Source organism: Emiliania huxleyi (assembly GCF_000372725.1).
Source record: "Emiliania huxleyi CCMP1516 chromosome Unknown EMIHUscaffold_125, whole genome shotgun sequence".
Lineage (NCBI taxonomy): Eukaryota > Haptophyta > Isochrysidales > Noelaerhabdaceae > Emiliania > Emiliania huxleyi.
The window spans coordinates 126101-140231 of NW_005201338.1; the positions used below are offsets into that span (position 1 = coordinate 126101).

A 14131-nucleotide genomic window follows, 5' to 3' on the forward strand; every position below is an offset into this window, starting at 1 on the left:
GTCCACGCCTCCGCCGCCGCCGACGCCGTCCGCGATGGCGTGGAGCGTCGAGCCGCCTCCCCGCCCCTCCGCCCCTCGGGCGTGTCCGAAGGGGGACGGCGGCGAAGACGGCGCTGGCGAGGGGCGTCGTGCCCGCCCCGCCACCGCGCCGCGCCTCCGCGCCGCCGCCCGCAGCCCCATCGCAGAGGGCCCTTTCGGCGACGGCTGGCGCGGCCTCTCGCCCGAGAGGGCGCCGCCGCCGCGAGGGCGAGCGCACCGCGCCGGCTTCGCCTCCCCGCCCCCCGCCTCCCCTCTTGCGGCGCCCGCCACCGCCCCCACCGCTTCCGCCTCCGCCGCCCCCTCCTCCGCCTCCGCCTCTGCCCCGCCGGCCGGCCGCCAGCAAGGCCGCCAGCCTTGCCGCGCTCGGGAGTCGGCCCGCCCCGCAGAGGCGGGAGGGGCGGCGGCAGACGGCGGGCCGGCAGACGGCGGGCCGGCAGACGGCGGGCCGGCAGACGGCGGGCCGGCAGACGGCGGGCCGGCAGACGGCGGGCCGGCCTGGCTTGCGTCCCTGTCGGGGCTCGCGTCCTTGCCCGCCGCGCAGAGCGAGGTGGAGCAGTTGAGGCGCGAGGCGGCGCAGGTGCGCTCCGAGATAGACCTGGCGCGGCGGTCCCTGTCGGAGGTGCGGCGGGGCGCCGAGTCGGCGGGCGAGCAGCTCGAGGCGACGCAGGCCCGGCTGCAGGCGACGCAGTGCGAGCTCGCGGACGGAGTCGCGCAGCTGGCTGCGGCGCGCGAGGAGGCGGCGGCGGCGACGCGTGCGGCCGAGGGCGCGCGCAGGCAGGCGGACGAGTACAGCAGGCAGGCGCGGGAGCGGCGGAGGGAGCTCGAGGCGCTGCGGCGCGACGTCAAGGAGGCGGACGCGCTTCGGGCGGCGCGAGAGGGCGACGCGCCGCGGCGCACGCCCCCCCCCGCGTCGCCGGCGGACAGAGGCCGAGCGGGCCGCACGCACAGAGCCTCCCCGTCGCCGTCTGCCTCTCCGTCGCACTCGGGCCCTCCGTCGGGGCGAGAGGCCGCTCCTCAGCGCCGGAGTGCGCCCGAGCAAGGGGCGCACCTCTCTGCCGCCGGCAGGCAGCCCCTCTCTGCGCTCGGGCTCGCAACAGCCCGCGCAGCCGCGGTGCCGCCGGCGGAGCTGCCGCGGAGGTCGCGCCAGCTCGGCTCGCCGGCGGCGGACCGGTCGCTTGTCGCGCACAGCGGCGGCGAGGCGCTCGGCGGGGCTGTCGTGAGCGACTTGCTGGCGCAGTGCAACGCGTTTGTGGACAACATCGTCTCGGACCACCGCCGGGTGAGGAGCAAGCTGCAGTCCTGCCGGACGAGGCTCGAGGCCTCGGGGCTGCAGCACGCCGCCAGCTGAGGCGCGCGGCCTCTCCGCGCGACGGGGGGCCCGCTGTGTGTGAAGCTGAAGCGGCCGGGCGCGCGCGTCTCCAGCCCGGCCGAGACGCGAGAGGGAGCTCGGCTAGGCGTCGGCTTTAGGGGCTAGCGCTAGTATACGGGAGAGAGGTAGATTGCGGATGCGTCATGCGAGTTTGGGGTTACTCTACCTCGTACCTCTCAACCTGTGAGGCAGCGGAGATCGATAGAGCGTAGCGCGTCTCGATTGTCGATATCCGGCGGTATACAATGTTCTGCGTTTGTAGACACTAGTACAGAGAGGACACATGTCACAGATATACAGCGCCTCACACACTGGCCGTGCGGGGCGGACCCGGACCGGACGCGCGACGAACACGGAGAGATGGAAGGACAAGGAGGAAGCCGCTCGCGAAAAGGACGAAACACCGCGAGCGAACATGGGGTCGTGCTCGTGGACGCTGGACGAGATCCGAGGTGTGCAAGCAGCGCAAGGATCTAGGATGTGAGCGTGCGCGGCGGGACGAGGACATGCGCCGAGGTGACGGAGTGTTCTAACGGTACCGCGCTGGGCGGTCGAGCTGGCGGCGGCGAGCCCGCTCCGGAGAGGCGGGTAGCTCGGGAGAGGCAGCTCTAGTTGCGCCGGTGGGGCTCAGGCGTCTTCCTCGCGCGCCCACTGCTTGAGCGTGTACTCGGAGCAGGCCTCCGGGGAGCGGACGACGGCGTTGAGCCGCGTGCCGAGCGCAGTCGAGGAGCGCGCGCTCGGCGGCGACTGCGCGTCGAAGGTGAGGACGACGATGGTGCGAGAGCCGCTCGACTTGTGGTAGAGCGCGTCGACGCGCAGGGCCTGCGGAAACTCGTGCAGCAGGCGGCGGGGCGAGACGCGGGCGTCCAGGCCGCGGACCGACATCTTGAGGAGCCGGCGCGGGGCCGCTTTGGGCACGGTCTGCAGCGTGCTTGGCTCGCGCGGCGGCGCAGGCTCAGGTGCGTGGAGAGGCGGCGATGCGGTTGGGAAGGCCATGCAGACGAGGCTGGTGCCGGCTGCGGCGATGGCGAAGCCGCCCGCGAAGTGTGCGCCGAGAGCCAGCAGAGTTTGGGTGGTTGCCGCGGACACTTGGAAGGCAGGGAGGGAGGGGAGGGGAGGCAGCGGAGGCAGTGCGCCAGAGGGGAACGCCCCAGCGGCTACCAGCTTGGCCGCGACAAGGTACGCGCTCAGCTTCGCGCGGACAGCGACCAGCATTGTCTGCGTCGCCGCAAGCACTTGCGCCGATGGCTGGAGCTGCGGAGGAGGCAGAGCTATCGAGAGAGCCGTCGCGTGGACGTTAAGGAACGGAGTCGAGAGGATTGAGAGCACGAAGGCGACGCGGGCGGTCCACCGCGCGACGAAGCCGAGGGCCGCCAGCGGAGCCGCCAGCTGAGCAGCCGCCGGCGGGGCAGAGCTCGGAGCAGAGCTCACCATGAGTGGCGGGAAAACGCGACTCATCGGATTGATCTGGCTCGGACGCCCCATTGGAGGAAATGTGGGGGATAAGCGTGCCGTGCCGCAGGGGCGGGGAGGGGTCACGATTGCTTCAGCCGCCAGCAACACGCTCAGGAGCGCGAGAATGGACATTCGTGCGCGGCAGTCCGGTCGTCAAGCAGATCATCACGCGAGATTTGAAGAAAAATTGCTGCGAAAAAGATAAAAGACAGCTATGTTCGTAAGAGCTACATACACTAAAAAAAGATTGAACGAGAAACTCTGGGCGGCGCCATCGCGGCGGCGGCACGCACGCGTGTTATATGAACCCCGGCGCGGGATACCGGCCCAAAGGGGTTGCGGCCCCTGTCGAGGGCGGCGGTCTCCTGACTGGGGGCGCCGCGGCTGGCGGGAGCGGGCGGAGCTTGACGACGATCGCCGTCGCTGTCCTCCTCGCCGTTGGGGGGCTCGGCGCCACATTTTGGCTGTGGCGCCGATGGCAGCTGGAGAGGACGGTCACGGTAAAAGTCTACTTTGATGTGGCCATTGACGGCAAGTCGGCCGGCCGCATCACCATGGGCTTATTTGGCAATGCCGTTCCGTTGACGGCGGAGAATTTCAGGCAGCTCTGCACAGGCGCTTGGGCCGCCCTCCCTGCCCCACCGGCGGCACTGCACACGGGATGGTGCTTGGTGGGATCAGGAGCTGGCTCCACGTCCGCGGTGCGAGTGCGGACCGCTTTGCGATAGGCGAGGCGGGAGGCTCGCTCACTTTCGAGGGCTCTCGATTCCACAGAGTCATTCCCGGGTTTATGATCCAGGGAGGAGACATCACAGCAGGCGAACGCTCCCAAGCGTTCGCACAGCATTCCGCACTCTCGTATACCCGCTCGAGTGGCACTCTCAGGCGATGGCACTGGAGGCGAGTCCATATACGGAAAGACGTTCGCGGACGAGAGCTTTGCCATCAAGCACGGCGGGCCGGGCACGCTCTCGATGGCCAACGCGGGTGCCGACACCAACGGCGGGACCGCCCCAGCCTGGCACCGCCCGTGCCCGCAGCCGGCTCACGAAAGGTGCGCACGCTGTGCTGGCAGGCTCACAATTCTTCATCACGCTGGAAGCGACGCCCTGGCTCAACGGTCGGCATGTGGTCTTTGGCCAGGTGAAGCCAAGATGTTGTTGCATATTCGCTGGGCGGTCGAGATAGCACCAGTACCCGTTTCCTCCGCGCTTCAGGTACTCGACGGCATGGACGTGGTCAAGGCGATTGAGGCGGTCGGCTCAGATTCCGGAGACACCTCCAAGGAGGTGTCAATCGTGGCGTCCGGGGAGATCGCAGAAGCCCGTGCCCGTGTATGAGGCCTGTTGCTGGAGAATCTCGAATTTATTTTTCGCAGAAGCCCGTGCCCGTGTATGAGGCTTGTTGCTGGAGAATCTCGAATTTATTTTTTGGCCAAGAATGGGCTAGGGCTGCAGAAGCAGCGTGTCTCAGTCGTTCTTCACACGGCCATCGCAGAGCAGATTCCCCCAGTAGCAGTACCCAGATTGTGAATGAGCTTGCCTGCGCCCTGCGCGGCGACGGTCGCGCGGGGCGAGCGGGGCATGGCGAGCGGCGAGGGCGGTCGAGTGCACGGAGCTAGAAGTGCCTCGCCGTCCTCGCAGGAGTCGCTTAGGCGGCTCCCGTGGTGTACCTGTGTTAGTGCCAGCGCGCGCCAGTCCTTGCGAAGAAAATTCGCCCGGCTTAAAATTCTTTTTTTGAGAGCGCCTTCGTTGTTAATAGTACAAACCCAATGGTCCCTTGGCCTTGCGAGCGGTCCTTCGTTGCAGTCGCACACACGCACACGCCGCGCCGCACCGCGCGCCCGCCCACTGCCCCGCCCAGGCGGGAAAGAGATGAGGAGATGGGACAGCAAAGGAGGAGCCACGAACACGTATGGGAGGGTTCAGCGTTGTGCGCCACGCTGCCCGGCGTTTCTCACTTTCCGGGACAGCCCCGCCCTTTCGAGGCAGGAAAGTGACGGCTACCCCGTACGCCCTGTTGCTTCTACCCCGACGCCGACCGCCCATTCCCCCCTCCTCGTTCCCCCCTCGAATTCTCCCGGCCCCGACAAGCCGCCCGACGTTGGGCCTCTGCTCCGCACGCCCCCGCCCCTTCTGCCCCTCGCTCACACCCCGGCCCGACACGCACATACAAGACAAACCCGGCGTCCTGCTCTCAAAAGAAAAGAAAAAATGGGAAGGAGGAGACCGGCGGGGGAGACTCCCCGCCTATGCAACACCCCAGAGATACAACGCTGTCTCAAGGTCCGACCTGTGGGCTCTGCCTACGCTCGGCACCGGGCACCGCCTCGGTACACAAAATGCGCCTGCGGGCGGACCCTTACAGATCACAGATCACACCCCAGAGAGGGGCTGCCATCGCCGAAGCTGTGCCTAAGCATAGCTCCCAAACCCGCAGCGGCCCGGGGGGCCTTGGGGGCAGCCTGCCGGACCGCCGCTGCACGGGGCTAGGCACCAGAAGATGAGTGGAATTGATGAATTGGGTCGTTGTCCGTGCCTCCCCTCTATACGTCAGAGTGGGACTTACGCCGCGCCGGGTAAGGGGCGCGCCCGGTCCTCAAATTCTTTTTCCACCCGGGCCGGCCCCTGGGCCCCTGCGTGCCGCGCGCCTGGCGAGTAGAGGCCCCGCCCCACCCAGGGTACCCTCTCCGAGGACCCATTTGCGACTCGCCGGGGCTCTGCTCCAAGAGACCTTAAGGTGATTCACGGGTGTCCGCGGCCCACTGTGCCCGCTGGTAGGACAGTGACCGCCGCAAACCCTGTGATCAGCTCCATGCGATCTCGGATATTTTTTGTAGGCACCGTAACACCAAAAAACTACTATGTCTTGCAGTGAAAAGTAATCCGAGCAAACCCGCGGCCGCAATGAATTAAAAGGGGCGGTTTTCGAGGGGGGATCTGGAGAATCTGGGAATCTGCTCACCACGGACCCCCGCGTCATCGAAAAACTTTTCACTGCAAGACATAGTACTTTTTTAAGGTGCTCTACAAGCTAGGCACAAAAGATATGGCATTGCAGGCCATTTAGGGCCCCTTAGACGGTCACTGAGTAGGCCAAAATCCCCACTGGGCCGGGAGCAAGCGAGCAACCTTAAACACAACAGGGTTTGTGTGTGTGTGTGTGTTATGGTATGGTACTCTCGCGCAACCCACCTCGAGACCATACCCCCCCGCCTGCTGACAGACCCAGCCTCCCGGAGACCGGGGATGGGCGGTCAGGACCTTCCCCCCCACTGAGGGTACCATACCGGGAAAATGTTGGAACCCAGGCATCAGCATATCTGTAGAGCTCCATGTGCATGACTGCGCTCCACCTCCTCCTGCTCTGCCCTGGCGCTCTATCGCACCCCACCCGCTACCCGCCCAAGCCGCCCGCTGGGGTGAAGGGCCTGTACTGGGACCGCACGTCGCTCAAGCAGCGAATCCACTACGAGGTGGCCGAGCCACCGAAAGGCCCGTCCAATTCGGCGCCGGTCCTGCTCTTAAATGGATTTGGCGTCGGCAGCTTCACATGGCATCGCAACATGGCCGCCCTCGCCGCCTCGACCGGCGCCAGCGTGTACGCCATGGACTATGTCGGCCAGGGCGCTTCATGGCCGGTCGACTGCGACGATGGCAATGCCGAGTCCGAGCAAGGGCTGCGATACGCCATCGACGACTGGAAGGCGCAGGCGGCTGAGTTCATCGATGCGATCGTGCTGCGCGGCGCCTCTCCAGACGCATGTGTTCATCTGGTCGGCAACTCTGCGGGAGGCTTGCTTGCCGCGCTCCTCGCCGCCGAGCCGGGCAGCCGCGTCGCGTCGCTCTGCCTGCTCAACGCGACGCCCGTCTGGGGATCCAATCTGCCCGGCTGGGACGGCCGCCTGCCAGGGCCGGCTGTGCCGCGAGCGATTGGCCGATACCTGTACGACCGCATGCGCGACCGAGCCAACATCGCAGAGATGCTCGAGCAGGTGTACGCCGCGCCCGAGCAGGCGGAGCCTCTGATCGAGCAGATCCGCGCCGTGACCGACGCGAGCGAGGGCGGCCACGCCGCCTTCGCGTCCATCCTCTGGTCGCCGCCCGCCACGCTGCCCGGCGGCGCCGGCGGCTTCGAGGCGCTGCTGCAGCTCTGCGGGTGCGACGCGCTGCTGCTCTACGGCGCAGACGACCCGTGGTGCTCGCCTCCCTTCGGGCGGGCCGCCGCCCGCGCCCTGACGCGCCGCGCGTGCGCCGGCGAGAGGCGGACCGAGCTCGTCCTCCTCTCGCCCGCCGGCCACTGCCCCCACCACGAGGCGCCGGAGGCGGCCAACGCCATCCTCTCCAGGTGGGTCAAGGGGCAGCCGCCGCTCGCGAGTGCGGACGCCGCCACGGAGGCGTTTGGGCGCGTGAGCGCAGCGCGCGCACAGAGCGAGGGCGAGCTCGAGCCGCGGACGCCGTGGGAGGGGCTTCTGACTGGCATGCTGTCCTGAGGCGTTCTCCGACTCTCGGGCATCCGCATGCTGCCACTGCGAGCGACCTCTCGTGCGAGTTGTGTGTCTGAGTGTCTCCGGCCGACTCTCTGACTCTTCTGTGTGTGCATGCCGTGTACTACGTACCTCTCTCAAGATTGTATCGCATAGGCATGTACCTGTGCCTATGTCCAGTGTACACGGAAAAGAAGACGCGGTAGACGGATAAACGATATAATGTGTGTGGAGACGATTACCTTACCTTACCTTAATGTTAAACGATATAAATTATAATAAGTGTGTGTGATAAGACATAAAAGAACACGTCTTTTACCCTCGCCACTTGGGTTGAGACAGAATCCGATGGAGTGCCGCCGTTGCATCCTCCTCGTCGTCGTCCTCCCCCTCGCTGCTTTCATCGGCGTCCTCTGGAGCAGCTGCGGTGGCCGGCTCCCAGTCGGAGGGAGGCTCCGCGCCCGCCTCCCCGATGAGGCACTCCAGCAGCCGATCCTGCGCTGCGACGGCTTTTGACAACTCTTCGCTCCGCCTGGACATGGTCTCTATCAGAGCGCTCCGGAGCGCGTCGAGCGTTGACGGCGAACAGCTGAGCAGCGATTCGTGCATGGTTGTCATTGGCCCTCGATCGAAACGGGCAAGTTTAGAGAAATCTATGTTCTCGCGCGTCGTGGGGCGTTGGCTGCTGGTGTGTACTTGTTACGTGACAACCCAGGGGGTCCTGGACGCCAGCACACACGGCTAGATGTCATGGCGGGCCGCCTAGGCCCTGTGGTCGGAGGTAGAGTCGGTGCACGGTGTGGGAGAGATTTATACTTCTTTCTTGTCGGTGGTGCCAAAGAAGAAGAAAGGAAAGCGACAACCCAAATGAGGGATGAGTGAGAGGAGGACAGGTCCCCACCTGCACGAGCAAGCAGGAGCTCGTACTCGAGTAAGTACGTGGGACAGGGGAACGGGAGTGGAGAGCGCATCGCGACACGGGAGCTCGGAGGGGGGCTGTTAAAGAAAGAAAACAGGCAGGTCAAGGGGAGGGAAGGTAGACTTCCACCCAATCGGGTGTGGGAAATGCTTCTGTTTTCTTCCCACATATACCTACACCCACAGGAGTGCATTGTGGCCATTGCCGAATTGCCGTTCTTAAACGGAGTCGCTTATTAGGCGGCTCCGGTGGTGTGCCGGTGTGTGTGCCAGTTTGTCGCTATGTAAGATTCTTCCCACTCCTCCCCGCTGTACACACTGTAGTCGGCGTCCGGCCCCGTGAACCTTCACCGTCTGCTGTGAGTGCGCACCGCCTGTGTTGTTTTGACCGCGCAAGATAAAAGGGTGGCTAAGGGCTCTGCACGCAAGGCGCCCGCGTCGCAGACGCGGTACCATTGACAAATCTGGGATATACCCCCACACGAGCAAATAGCAAAATCCGAATACCGTGCAGGAATCCGACGATGTGGGACGCAAGCCTTCAGCTGGTGCCAGACATCGCTTCGTTTTACGAACCAGAACGTCCGCCAAATCCGTGCTCTTTCGGCGCAACTTGAGGGGAAGCCGCTGATCGAGCCCAGCGTGCCCGCGGCCGCCTCCCGCGCAGCAGCGCCTCTGGGGACGACACGCTGCGGAATCGGATCGAGCCCATGGAGGAGGAGGACGCAGTCGGCGAATTGGAGGAGGAGAGGAGGAGGGCGCAGTCGACGAATGGGAGGAGGAGGGCGCAGTTGACATTGTCGTGTCTGACTCAGAGGAGGAGTTGGGGGTGCTCCGGCAACCTAACCTGATCCAGAAGCTCGCCGACGTTGTCACTCAACGTGCGTCATGCGTGCTCGAGCTTGAGGGAGGAGCTCAGCTAACGCTTCGGCCAGCCCCCCAGCGCCGCCGCCCACCGCCACCCACAAAGCACCTGCTCTACTATCCCGTACCTGGCTGGCTGACGCTCACCCCCCCCGCTCCACTTTCCCCTGATCATGCCCGTGATAGCACCATCACTGTCGCCGTCCTGGTTTTGAACGTGGCAGCTAGACTCTAGGGACTCGGTAGTCGTGACCGCCCCCTAGGAGAGAGAGAGCTTTGTGGTGTTGGTGTACGCAATAACGGGACAGGGTGGTTGTTCTCTCCATCTCCCCTTCTAGCTCTTAGCATGAGCTGCGCCCTGTGTCCGACCCCTTTTGCGCAGCAACACCTTAAACTTTCAGGCCCTCCAAATTCGGGTCGGAGCGTAGCGGAGTGGGCCCCGAGTTTGAAAAGGGCGACGGACGCTTGCGTCCTAGCCTCCAACAACGCCTCCCCGGCGCAGAGGGGCCCCCGGAGGGATGCACAACCGCTCCACACCACGCCGCTTGCGGCGGTCCTCTTCCCAGCTTCCGCTGAGGGCCCACACGTTATTTCCACGAGGTGAGGACTGCTGCCGACGCGACACGATCGCCACATGAGATCTCTGCTGCTCTGCGCTGCTGGGGCGGCGGCCTATCACCTCGGGGCCTGGCCTGGACACGCCGCTCGCGCGCCCGCCGCTCGCTTGGCGGCGGAGCCTCAGGCGCCGGCCGACTTTGGCCTCGCGCCCGGACAAAAGTTCGGGCCCACGGCGCCCGCGCACCCTGCAGACAAGCCGTGGACCAACCTCGAGACGCAGGAGGGAGTGCAGCTCGTCAAGGCCGCCAGCAACGACCTGCGCCAGCCGCTGCTCGCCGACATGGGTGCACACAGCCCAGCTGCAGCCGCCGCCCAGCCGAGCGCCCCGACCGCCCCGCGCCCTCTGGCAGGCAACGACGAGATCTCGGTGTCAAAGGACTCGATCCACATCCTCAAGCACCACGGCTCGTACATGCAGCAGAACCGCGACCTCAAGAAGAAGGCCGACCGCGACAAGTCGTACCAGTTCATGCTGCGGCTCAAGGTGCCGTGCGGAGAGGTGCCCGGCGAGCTCTACCGGGAGCTCGACGAGCTGTCCAACAAGTACGGGCAGGGCGACCTGCGCGCCACGACGCGGCAGGCCTTCCAGCTCCACGGCGTCCTCAAGGGCAACCTCAAGACCGTCATCGCCACCATCGCCAACGTGGGCTCCAACACGTACGGCGGATGCGGAGACATCAACCGGAACGTCATGGTGCCGGCGGTCTGCTTCCCGAACAACCCGGCGTACGTGGCGGCGCAGACGTACGCGAAGGCGATCGCCGACCTCTTCCGGCCGATGACCGAGGCCTTCAACGAGATCTGGCTCGATGGCGAAAAGGCGCCTCGCAGCCGAGATGGTGAGGGAGGCAGCCGCAGGCGCGCCGAGGCTGTCACCTGTCCTCCCTCCCCCCTCTCGCCTTCTCGCCGCGCAGGCTGCGAGCGTCGAGTACTGGCAGAAGGACATCGCGCACTTTGACCTCGACAAGGTGCGCAACTACGACAACGGCAACGGCATCATCACCGGCCACCCGGTCGAGCCGATCTACGGCCGCACCTACCTGCCGAAAAAGTTCAAGATGGCCGTGACGGTGCCTGGCGACAACTCGGTCGACCTGTACATCAACGACGTGGGCGCGGTGGTCATCATGGAGCCGGACGGCAAGACGGTCAAGGGCTTCAACATCGTCGTCGGCGGAGGCATGGGACGCACGCATCGCAAGGAGGAGACCTTCGCTCGCGCGGCCGACCACCTCGGCTTCGTCAAGGAGGCGGACTTCTTCGAGTGCCTCAAGGCGAGGGAGGGAGGGAGGGGGGAGGGGGGACTCACTGACCGACCCGCCTTCTCGAGCGCCTCCAGGCGATCATCGCGGTGCAGCGCGACCACGGCAACCGCGAGGTGCCCTCGGGATACCCTCAAAGCGCCTCGTCCGCCCGCGTCTTCGCAGCCTCCTTCCCCTCTGCTCACAGGTGCGCTCGTCGGCGCGGCTGAAGTACCTCGTCCACACGCTCGGCGTGGACGGCTTCCGCGCCCTCGTCGAGAAGTACCTCGGCCAGAAGATGGAGCCGTGGGTGCCCCTCCCCGAGTGGAAGTACCTCGACTGGATGGGCTGGCACGAGCAGGGCGACGGCAAGCTCATGCTCGGGATCAACGTCGAGCAGGGCCGCGTGGCGGACTCGCCCGGCCTGCGCGTCAAGTCGTGCCTGCGCGCGCTCGTCGACAACTACGGCGTCGACCTCCTCCTCACGCCCTCGCAGTCGATCGTCCTGCGCAACATCCAGCCCGCCCAAAAGTACGACGTCGAGGCGGTGCTGCGCGAGCACGGGATCAAGCTCATCGACGAGGTGGACGCGATCACGCGCAAGTCGATCGCCTGCCCCGCCTTCCCGCTCTGCGGCCTCGCCATGACCGAGGCCGAGCGCGTGCAGCCGCAGATCAACGCGCGCCTCCTCGCCGTCCTCCGCATGATGGGCATGGGCAGCGACGACTTTGTCACGCGCACCACCGGCTGCCCGAACGGCTGCGCGCGGCCCTACATGGCCGAGATCGCCTTCGTCGGCTCGGGGCCCAACGCGTACCAGCTCTGGCTCGGCGGCTCCCCCAACCAGGCCGAGCGCACCGCCGTCGCGACCTCGATCTTCAAGATGAAGTTCGAGGACCTCGAGGCGACCGTCGAGCCAATCTTCGCGATGTGGCGCTCGCAGCGAAACAGCCCGACCGAGGCGCTCGGAGACTTTTGCCACCGCGTCGGCGTGCCCGTGGTCGAGGAGTTCATGGCCGCGTACGAGCCCGGCGCGTGGAAGGGCATGGCGCCCGCCTTCCCGCCGCCGCCCGCCGTCGAGACGCCGACAGCGACGGTCGGCGTCGCGAGCGACCTGCTGGTAAAGATCGAGGAGGAGGCGAGCGCGCGCGGCCTCGACGCGCCTTCGCTGCTCGACATGATTGTGCGCGAGGCACTCGAGGGCTAGGGCGACCAGACCGTCGCCGCCTCGAGAGGGGGGGCCCACTCCAGAGTGGCCCACCCGCCTCGGCGCGTGCTCGTATGAGCTGCGCGCTTTGGCGGCAGCCTGGTCCCAGTTAGCGACAACTGGCGGGTGCTAGGCACCCGCACAGTGCGCTCTCAGATTTGCCAGCTGACCTCTCGGTCGTGGCGGCGACCACCCACCTCCGATGCTAGTGCCGAACTACACAAGCCTCCGTGTTTAGGACTGAGGACTCTCACACATGATTCGACGTGTCTCGCTCGTTTATTGGGGGGGCAGGGGGGGGGGGGGGTACTGTACATATCGCCGGGGATAGATTTAAGGTTTACAGTGGGGCAACTCCACAACGCCGCGGAGCTCCACCTCGGCCAGCCCAAAAGCCCCCGCGGGGGCGGCGAAGGCCGCCACACGTCCAATAAGAGATCCACACGCACTCCACCACCAGTGGACCAGATCTCGCGCGCGCGCACTTCGCAGCGAGATCATCGCTCCGCGTACTGTGCCGCGAGGGGCGAGACGCCGGGGGCCCCGTGGCAGCGGCAGCGCGGCCGGCCAAGGTAACGTAGCTGCAGGGAATTTTTTTCCGCGGCAAACTCGTATCGTATCACTTTACACTCTTCACACATCCACCGTCTTTTTTTTTACAGAGTTTTGTGCCGGCCCGCGTCCGTCATCGTCCGCGCCAGAATTTTCTTTTATTCGCTTCTCTACTTTTACGCCACGCCGGCGCCCTTGTGCCTCACCGCCGCGTCCGGCGCCGGCATCGATGTTGTCCGCCCGAGCGTGACTCGCAACTCCACGAACGACCCTCCACGAGACCAGACCTCTCCACACGGCCAAAAGCAAAACGGCTCTCCCCACCAAAGTCGAGTCCTCGGTCTTTGTACATACATACATGACCGGATCCTGCTGAACAAGCTCCTCTTGTAGCTCGATCGGTCACACCGCCATCAACCGCCGACGTCTCCCCTCTGGGGGGAGGCGGGGGCCCCCGGAGGCACCGCGCGCCGCACCGCAGTGCGGAAACGGGGGGCCCGCCTCGCGCAAAAAAAATCAAGCTGACTTGGCTCACGGGACCCACAAAAAAAATTAGATATTCTTACCTTCTTGCCCCCCTCCGAGACTGGAGACAGTCACACCCCAGTATCAGACCAGGGGGAGTGCCCCCCGCCCCCGCTTGCCCTGCCTGCGCAGGATAGCGTGCCCCAATCGGCGACACATAGCGGGGGACACTGCGCAAGGAGGGTGCGACGGCTTTCTTTGTCCTCTCGAGGGAATGTTCTCTCGGCGCCCATGGCCTTCTGAGGTTTCGTACTGATGACGTCCTTCTTGGCACTTCGGGCGTCGGTGTGTGTGATCCCTCGGTAATGTGCTACGGGTATGGGCCGCCGGTTCGACGCTACCGGTCCACGAACATCTACTCTGCTGAGGTCGGTCGGTGGCACCTCGGATGGTCGAGTGGCCTCCGGTTCGAAATCGGCGAGTTGACCCTTATATTTTTTCACACCTGAGCGGGCTCAATTTTGCTCTGATGCCTCCTACGTATTCGAACAAGTTCTCGGGCAGGCGCCCGGTGCGTTGGTCGTTTTTCGTCACGGGAGGGCCCGCCTCGCGCAAAACGGGCCCGGCAAACCCTCCTGCCCGGGCCCGGCTGTGAGTGAGCGGGCCGGTCGATGTGCCGCAGACGGGCCCGGGCAGGACGGTTTGCTGGGCCGGTTTTCTCCTCGCCGGGCCCGCGCGCCTCGCTCCTCGGCCTGCTGATTTGGGCGCTTCGGCCTGGGAGTGGCAAGCCGGGCCCGGCAAAGCGCGCGGGCCGGGCCCGGCACAGGGGCAAGCCGGGCCCGGCAGGGCGCGCGGGCCGGGCCCGGCACGGGCCCGAGCCGGGCCCGGCAGGGGCCCGAGCCGGGCCCGGCAGGGGC

General features: G+C 65.9%; 4 protein-coding genes across 4 annotated transcripts; 3 read left to right on the forward strand and 1 right to left on the reverse strand.

The window, feature by feature from the left end:
- Nucleotides 1-1650: 1650 nt before the first annotated feature.
- EMIHUDRAFT_362121 (hypothetical protein) lies at nucleotides 1651-3012 on the reverse strand. Its single transcript, XM_005789742.1, has one exon. The coding sequence runs from the start codon at nucleotides 2840-2842 to the stop codon at nucleotides 2036-2038; it is 807 nt and encodes a 268-aa protein (XP_005789799.1). The 5' UTR covers nucleotides 2843-3012; the 3' UTR covers nucleotides 1651-2035.
- Nucleotides 3013-3357: 345 nt separating this feature from the next.
- Nucleotides 3358-4182, forward strand: EMIHUDRAFT_56686 (hypothetical protein; the record flags this gene model as incomplete). The annotated part of the gene is given in 5 exon segments (XM_005789743.1): nucleotides 3358-3527; nucleotides 3572-3735; nucleotides 3749-3850; nucleotides 3918-4006; nucleotides 4081-4182. Coding segments are annotated over 5 exon segments (627 nt in total), but the record flags the coding sequence as incomplete, so codon positions are not given.
- A 2015-nt stretch (nucleotides 4183-6197) lies between these two features.
- Nucleotides 6198-7355, forward strand: EMIHUDRAFT_109829 (hypothetical protein; the record flags this gene model as incomplete). The annotated part of the gene is made up of 1 exon (XM_005789744.1): nucleotides 6198-7355. The coding sequence occupies one exon, from the start codon at nucleotides 6198-6200 to the stop codon at nucleotides 7353-7355; it is 1158 nt and encodes a 385-aa protein (XP_005789801.1).
- A 2395-nt stretch (nucleotides 7356-9750) lies between these two features.
- SIR2 (ferredoxin-sulfite reductase) lies at nucleotides 9751-12516 on the forward strand. Its single transcript, XM_005789745.1, has 5 exons — nucleotides 9751-10033; nucleotides 10100-10620; nucleotides 10664-10990; nucleotides 11089-11127; nucleotides 11199-12516. The coding sequence occupies exons 1-5, from the start codon at nucleotides 9766-9768 to the stop codon at nucleotides 12195-12197; spliced, it is 2154 nt and encodes a 717-aa protein (XP_005789802.1). The 5' UTR covers nucleotides 9751-9765; the 3' UTR covers nucleotides 12198-12516.
- The last annotated feature ends 1615 nt before the right edge of the window (nucleotides 12517-14131 follow it).

What these genes read in the sequence shown, in the direction of transcription:
- EMIHUDRAFT_362121 (XM_005789742.1), bottom strand. Translation starts at nt 2,842, where the DNA reads ATGGTGAGCTCTGCTCCGAGCTCTGCCCCGCCGGCGGCTGCTCAGCTG.
- SIR2 (XM_005789745.1), top strand. Translation starts at nt 9,766, where the DNA reads ATGAGATCTCTGCTGCTCTGCGCTGCTGGGGCGGCGGCCTATCACCTC. An exon ending in GCCGCAGGCGCGCCGAGGCT is followed by an intron (nt 10,621 to 10,663) that starts GTCACCTGTCCT and finishes CTCGCCGCGCAG; the next exon opens with GCTGCGAGCGTCGAGTACTG. An exon ending in GCGACCACGGCAACCGCGAG is followed by an intron (nt 11,128 to 11,198) that starts GTGCCCTCGGGA and finishes CTCTGCTCACAG; the next exon opens with GTGCGCTCGTCGGCGCGGCT.